The 7,953-nt window shown below is 46.1% G+C and overlaps 1 protein-coding gene across 1 annotated transcript in view; it reads right to left on the bottom strand.

The window, feature by feature from the left end:
- TRIM55 (tripartite motif containing 55) overlaps positions 1 to 7,466 on the bottom strand; it is a gene marked incomplete at its 3' end in the record, with an annotated part of 38,863 nt that extends 31,397 nt beyond the window's left edge. The window contains exons 1-2 of the mRNA XM_081996944.1: positions 7,266 to 7,466; positions 6,683 to 6,855 (exon numbers count right to left, since the gene is read on the bottom strand). Coding sequence (XP_081853070.1) covers positions 6,683 to 6,855; positions 7,266 to 7,454 — 362 coding nt within the window. The 5' untranslated portion in view covers positions 7,455 to 7,466. The remainder of the gene's footprint in view (positions 1 to 6,682; positions 6,856 to 7,265) is intronic.
- Positions 7,467 to 7,953: the final 487 nt, after the last annotated feature.

The raw sequence follows: 7,953 nt of genomic DNA on the forward strand, positions 1-7,953 counted from the left end.
TCTACAGAGCTCTGTAGTAAGGAGGCAACCAGTCATTCTATTCAAGTTTTAAAATGTATGGAAAAATCATTATTTTAGATTATACTACAATAGAGTTTTTCTATACAGTTTGATAGAGTAGACATGGCATTTATTTTTTAATGACAAAGTACAGGTTTTCCCTTTTGAAGGGAATGGAATGTCATCAATTAGATGCATTTTAAAAAGGATTAAGCAACAAAGAAAATCTCATGCATTCATATTTTTTAATTTCAGGAGGGCACTGGAATTTAAAGGGTTCATAAGGAAAATCTGTAATCTGCAATATAACATGATACACCAGGATAAAACAAGACGGACGATTCTGAAGAAGCCTGTATTATTTGTGTCAGATTTCCAGCATACATTTACATAAGGGTCTCAGTACATCACATCCACCATCATTTCAATGTTAGTCAAAAGAGGTGTGTCTCCACTATAAAAAATGTTTTACATTGTTTGCAGTTGACTGCAAACAGCCCCTAACATATTCATATTATAGTGGGAGGGCCCACATGTGAAGGCAATAACAGACAATTAATTTCAAAGTGATTAATTAAGCCTGAAATAGCTGCTCTTCCTGCAAATATTTACAAGACCAGAACCAGAAACTACTAAAATGTTATTTAACACTGGAATGGTGCCACTAGCATGAAAGGCACATCGCACAGGACTAAAAGGTGATGGTGTCAAGCAAGTTCACCCAGAAGTAGCCAACCTTCAAAGGTGCCGCAAAGAGCTGGAAGAAACCTGGCAGAACTCCCTGAACTAATCGGGTCCTGAAGACAGTGACAGAAGACTAGAAGTAAACAGATCTACAGTCTCCTTCCTAAGCTGTGCAGAAGGAGACATTTCTAGCACAACATTCCCTGACTTCAGAGGGGACCCTCTAGGTCTATGCTGGTGTAACAAAGGCCAAAACACAACCTCTAAGTTTAAAATGGTTGCTGCTCCTAAAACAGGAGATTAAAGAGTAACCGATAGGAAAATGACAGCATGGCTTTAGCAGAAGAAAAGATTCATCACAGATGTGCTTGTGACCAAAGCAGCAGCAGGTTGCTGAAATAACTTTGTGCTCTCATACTCTGACTCTGCTCTTTGAGATGCCAAGCCTGCGTTTGATTGCCACAGGCTTATTCTCTTCCATTAAAATTAGGTTTGAACCTTAATGTGTGGAGTGCTGTTCATGTTTTCTGGAGAGGAGGATTCTCAGCACTGGTAAAGCCACACCTTACGGGGTCCAGTTCTAGGCTCCCCAGTACAGGATACACACAGACATACTGGAGAGAGCCCAGGAAAAGGTCCTGAAGATGATTAAGGGTCTAGAGCATGTCTCCTGTGAGGAAAGGCTGAGAGAGCTGAGACTTTCAGCCTACATAAGAGAAGGTTCAAGGGGATCTTAACAATAACCTTGATCTTATCAATACCCTCAGTTATCTAAATACCTGAATGGAGGGTGTGATGAGGATGGAGCCAGGCTCTTTTCAGTGACACCCAGTGCCAGGACCAGAGGCAATGGGCACAAACTGAAACACAGGAGGTTCCCTCTGAATATCAGGAAACACTTTTTTACTGTGAGGGTGACTGAGCACTGTCACAGGTTGCCCAAGGAGGTTGTGGAGTCTCCTTTCTTGGAGATACACAAAAGCTATCCGGACATGGTCCTGGGCAACTGGCTTGACCTCCAGGGGTCCCATCCAATCTCAGCCATTCTGTGATTCCGTGATTTGGTGAGGAAGTGCAAAGTTGCTGGGCACATAAAAGAGCACACTTTAATTAAGGATATAGTAAGACCTTAGGAAAACTGCTGTTTTATTAGAAAGCATGTTTTTCTTAGGATTTTTAAAAATCCAGAAATGTCTGTACTGAAATCCTGAATCCAACTTTGATAGTGTTTTTACTGAGGAACCTAAGATAGCTGTAGTCCTTCCTGTACCATCACATCACCTAGTGCCTGCACCTGGTCAGGGGATGGAATCTGTATGACTGTATGAGGCACAGTTAGGTCATTACAGAATCACAGAATCACAGAATTAAGGTTAAAAAAGACCTTTAAGGTCATCAAGTCCAACCATCAACCCAACACCACTATGCACACTAAACCATGTCCTGAAGTGCCACGTCTACATGGTTTTTTAACACTTCCAGTGAAGATATTAAACTGTATTGACCCCAGTATCAATCTTGGGCAATAAACCACTGATCATTGGTTGCCACCTGACTTCATGCTGCTCACCATAACCCTTTGAGTCTGGCAGTTCAGCCAGTTTTCAGTCCACTTCACTGTCCACTGTCCACAGTAGACCTTATTTCATCAGTTTGTCCATAAAGATGTTACAGGACACAGTGTCTGATCATCTTCTCTTATGTCTTATCAGAAAGTCTAGATAAACAACATCCACTGCTCTCCTCTCATTCTTTGAGTTAGTCATCTCACTATAAAAGGCTATGAGGTTGGTCAGGCATGATTTCCCCTTTATAAAGCCATGCTGACTATTTCTAATCACCTTCTTGCATTTTATATGTATGAAAATGGTTTCCAGGAGGGTTTGCTCAAACAATTTTGCTCAAGAGTGTGAGGATGACCAGCCTGTAGTTTCCCACTTTGCACTGCTTGAAGATTGGAGCAACATTTGCTTTCTTCCAGTCCAGTCCTCAGGAAACTATCCCAATTATCACAATGTTTCAAAGGTTATTGGGAGTGGCCTTGCAATGACATCAGGCAGCTCCCTCACCACTCATGGGTGCCTCTTATCAGGATGTCCACTTTTTTTAATATTCCCTAACCTGATCCCCCAAGGGTAAGTTTTCCTTGCTGTAGACTTTTCCACTGGTCTCAGGGACCTGGGATTCCGGAAGACCGATCTTACCAGTAAAGATGGAGGTGAAGAAGGCATTGAATGCCTTGCCTTTTCTATGTCCTTTCTATGTCACAGGAGTCCCTGCTCCATTTAGCAGTGGACCCACACTTTCCCTAATATTCCTTTTGCTGCTGATGTACCTGTAGAAGCTCTTCTTGTTAGCCTTCATGTCCCTCACCAGATTCAGTTCCAGGTGGCCTTTGGCTTTCCTAACTCCATCTGTACATGCTGGACAGTGTCTCAAAATATTCCTGAGTCACCTGTCCACCTTATTTTTGTTTCTTTTTTAATGATGTGCTTTTTTTTTTTTTTTTTAGTCAATGCATTATCCTGCCACCATTGCTTGAGTTCCTGTACGTGGGGATGGACCTTTCTTGAGCTTGGATGAAATAATCCTTGAAAATCAACCTCAATGATGGACTCCCCTAAAAGCAGTGAAAAGCCCATCAATACCCATGGTAGAAATGGGTCTTGAAAAATTGGAAGACCAAAAAAGTTCATATGGACATAGGGATTCCTGAAACTCCATTACACTAGTACTGTCGTGAATGCCTGGACCAAGAAAACCATTGGTGCAGGTGAGCTTGGGGCTTTGTCTCTGTGGGGAGCTGGAGAAGATCCAAGTGGTCTCTCTCCTTATCTCTTTCACTGCACAGTCTGTGGAGCTCCTCCTGCAGCTCTCTTGGTTAGAGATGTGTGGGCAGGGAGCCCATCTCCCCAGCCCTGCCGATCCTGAGATCCCCAGGCATCCCGGCAGCCCATCCTGGAGAACCATGTGCTCCCTTGGGAGCTCTGACCGAGGCCTCTGAGGTGTCAGGGATAGCTGCTCTTGGTGGCGCTGACTACTCCATCCTGCAGCATGTCACCACTGTGGCAGAGCCAACGCACACTGCCCTCAGCACAGCGCCTGGTCCCTGCTGTGCACACTGCTGCACACACTGCTCCATCTGTGCTCGGGGCTGCAGGGACAGCCTGTACCTAGGGCTCTCCCTGGTAGGTGCAAGGCAGAAACAGCGCTCGACCCTCCCCGGTCGGGATTCAGCTGGTAACAAAGCCCAAAGCACTTTGTGATCAGGAATAGCTGGCTGAGCTCGTTAGAGGCTGCCAGGGCTTGTGAGAAGTTACAGCCTCCTGTTGCTACCCTTTCCTGGTGGCAGCAGGCACCCTGATGTTCCTCAGATAGTTCAGGTAATCAGTGGCCTACAGATTTTCAAACATTGGTTTAATATTTTAGCCAACTCTATTTCCACTGGGTTCAGTCCTTTGCCCTCCTTTAAAGCTTTGTAAGAGTCATGTCCTGCTTGAAGATTTCTTTCCTTGTGTTGCTAATAGATTCTAAATTGGGCAACAACCTACTCTGCCATCAGCCGGAATTTGATGAACAATGGGATAAAAGACCATATGATGTGATTTTTAGGAATAGGAGGGGCTGCATGTGAAGGCTTGGACAGACCCTCCCAACTTCATAGCCCAGCTCCTGCCCCAGCTTTTATTTAAAAACAACCAATTCCTTAATTCAAATAGAAACTCAAATTTTAAAAAATATTTGTCTCTGAAGCAGGAGACAAAGCTTGTTACCTGGCTGAATTCCCCTCACTCTCCTAAGTTCATGTGAAAAGCAGCTGGGAGCTGGCATCACTCTGGCATTCACAGTTATGGTGAATTATACCCACAGGAGGACTCAGGGGAAGAGACTCCTGTCTGGAAATAACAGGTGCTGCCAGTTTGAAGGGTTGTCTTGGGAAGAAACAAGAATGCAAAGGTCACATCTCACCCTTCTTCTTATGTACTTCTGCCAGACCCCAGCCCTCAGTTTGGAAGAGTCTGGTACAAAAGGAAGAAGCATGAAAACTTGATTTCCCATGACTTTTTGGTTTAAGTGGGACAGCACGGGGTAAAGCCATGGCAGATCTTGCTCACATTCTCATGGGAGCCTGAGGAATGTTAGGCGGAGGGAGATAGGCATTGAGGCCTACAAAGTGCCAAATAGTTTAGATAATGCTTCTATGCATTGCTGCTGCTACGTAACCCTAATGATAACTTGCATTTTAAGGACATACATGAAGGTTACATTAGTACCTTAACAGACTAAATAAATGAACCTTTTGGACAAATATCTAAGCAAATATATGTTCATATTTATATTTTTTTTCTATTGTCCCCTTTTATTCATCATGTTGTGTTTTACTTTTGTGGAATTAAAAAAAAATCTATTAAATTTCTTCCATTTCTGTTTAACTGCTATTTTGTTCCAATTGCCCATGAACTACATGGGAAAAGGAGCTGCATTTCTTTTTAAGTTAAATACAACTGTGAGCTGAAAAAAATAAACAAAACCAAGACACACATAAAGCCACACATGCCCAGCTTATTTGGTCAAAAGCAAAGTCCACCACTGTAGCTTTGCTGATTCATTTCCTCAGAGATTTTCCTGACTAAAATAATATTTGGGTATCAATGACACACACAAGGGTAGCTGACCTCCCCTTGGCACTGAGCATGAAGGGCAGCAGAAAGGACAATTTTAAGCCAACTTCGTGCTCTCCGACGCTTTGGAGCTCCAACCTATGCCCAGATACAACAGTCCTTGAAGGGACTCAAACGACAGAGAATAGCCAAAGCCACCACTGGGCTGCAAAATGTCCTCTCTGCTGGTGACTGTCCTCCTCTGCCGGAGGGTAGAAGTGCCCTATGCCACGCAAGGTGCCAGGCTCTGACACTTGTGGCCACCTTCTCCAGTGATGCCACCTCATAGTCCCTGTGAAAGCTAGCTCCTTGTTGGGATGGGATGGGAAGACTTTCGGGGAGCATGGCCAGGATTACACCTTCTTTCAGGTGTACAAAACACCCTGCCATACAAAACTGGCCCTATGGATGCACACTGGTGACAATAGGCAGCTTGCCTGGGTGAGAGCTGTTTGCTTGGCAGCCTGGGACCAGGCTTAGCTTCCTCCCTACTAAGTTCCCTAAGGTGATACCGTGTGTCTGCCCCACCCCAGGGCAAGAGAGACGAGAACGCAACATTCTTCTATTGCTGGATTCATTACACACCCTATGCAGGCAGTTAACATTCAGGAGTAATCTTACTTTTTAGGATTAACCCATTCTTCTGCCCTGGGGTCCTGATTCTTGTGTAGACCCTACACAGTGCTGATATATATTATTTCTGGCTATTCTTTCTCTTTTATGGAGTCCTAAATAAGACTTGATTTCTTGAGTTTACATCCCAAGCTGACAGGAATGGAGATTTCTTTTTATTGAGTTTTGGTTTGACATTATGATGCAGGATATCTTCTGTGTAAAATTCAGTTTTCTTCTTGTTTGCGCTGTCTGTCTCTCAGGATTTTCTAACAAGATTTGAAATTTCTTTTCCTTTTTTAGCATGAGAACACCCAGGGTAAAGTCAAACGAGAATCATCTGAATTGTTTTTAAAATAAACAATGTGAAGCTAGCTACTTTTCCCTTATTCATGTGAGTAGCCACGCTGACCTCAAGGGCTTTGCTTGCATGGGTAAGTGTTGCTCGTGTGAATAAGCACAGCACAATCCTCTGCTGTAAGTGGAAGCGGGGAAATTCAGCATCTATTTGGATATGGTTTTCTGTGCTCAGTGGGAGCTGACTTCATTGGACAGCAAACAGACAGGCATGCATGGCAGTACGATCCCTTTCTGTATTTCCAAGAGAGAAAACAACTAAATCAACCTCACGGGTGCCAAACGGAAAGACCAAAGGCCACCAGTTTCCTAAGACACGTCTGCTTTTGTGACAAACCTCCTCTGAAGGGCACACATTCACTCGTTACCTTGTGGACTCCTGCTTGTAGATGTCGATGATGTTCTCCACCAGCAGGTTCCTCTGCAGCCCGTAGACACCGTGCCGGTCGAGGACGACTTCGTGCCTGCAGGAGGGACAGCGAAAGCGGCCTCCCGACGCCACGGTTGTGCCTCCCCTGGTTGGCAGGTAGGGGTTGGAGGCCTGCTCTTGCCAAGCAGCCCAAGGAGAGGTGAGTAAGGCCATGAAAAACCATGAAAACCTCTTTCAAAAGCACTGGGGCGAAAACACTTGGAGCAAACCAGTTGTCAGTATGTCGAAGGAGAGGGTAGCTCCAGCCAGCTGACCCCAGGAAAGGGCCCAGTGACTGCAGGCTGGGGGGCCAGTGCCCCGCTTGTGTGTGTGGCCATGTCCCCCGGCTAACAGACTGCGAGCTCAGCCTCGTCCCCGGGGACTCTCAACTTTCGCTTTAAATCACTCCCCCCTGGCCCCCCCATGCCCCCAGTCTTACCGTCTGTGAAAAGCAATTCACTGAAACGTGTAAAAATCTGCTTTTCTGTTCATTTCAGCAAGTGCCACTCGGGAAGAAGCGCTTTCTGCAGGAAGAAACCTACCTGGAAAATGTCGCTGGCACACTTCCGACAGAGGTTGTGCTGGCAGGGCAGGATCACCACAGGCTTGGTGAACATCTCCAGGCAGATGGGGCAAATCAGCTGTTTCTCCAGGTTATCCATGGTTTGTTGCTCTTTGGAGAAGGACTTGTAGTTCAGAGAAGTGCTCATCCCTAGCTGCTCCAGGGGCATACGCTCAGGGTCACGGCCTCGCGGAGGGGTTTCCGGGTTAATTTCCCTTGAAATAAGTCCAAGGCTGTGCTGCAGTCAGAGGCTCTCCGGGTTGCTCTGGCCGGAGGACATTGTTTAAACGAAGGGGCCGAAGGGAGCCGGGGCTGTTTTTAGCAGCTCGGCGTCACAAGATGCCATCCTGCCGTGCCCATATAAGCGCGTGAGAGGGGGACAGGCTGGGACAGGTGACGGCTGATGGGGGGACGGGGGGGCGGCCGGCGGGGCCCTGGCTCTCCTCACTCGCACATGGCAGCCTTCATCCCTTCAGGAGGAGGAGGGTGAGCGATAAGCAAATGCAATCCGCTCCTTCCCTTATCTCTGTACGACGGCGGAGAGCGTAGGGCTGCCCAATCTGCCCAGCCACACGCTGCAACCTAATAAATACTCTGTTTTGAGCAAGCAGCCGTGGCGGTGAGATACACGACGTAATTTTGCCTGTGTGTTTCGGCCGGCGCCAGGA

Source organism: Phaethon aethereus (genome assembly GCF_964289735.1).
Source record: "Phaethon aethereus genome assembly, chromosome: 2".
Classification (NCBI taxonomy): domain Eukaryota; kingdom Metazoa; phylum Chordata; class Aves; order Phaethontiformes; family Phaethontidae; genus Phaethon; species Phaethon aethereus.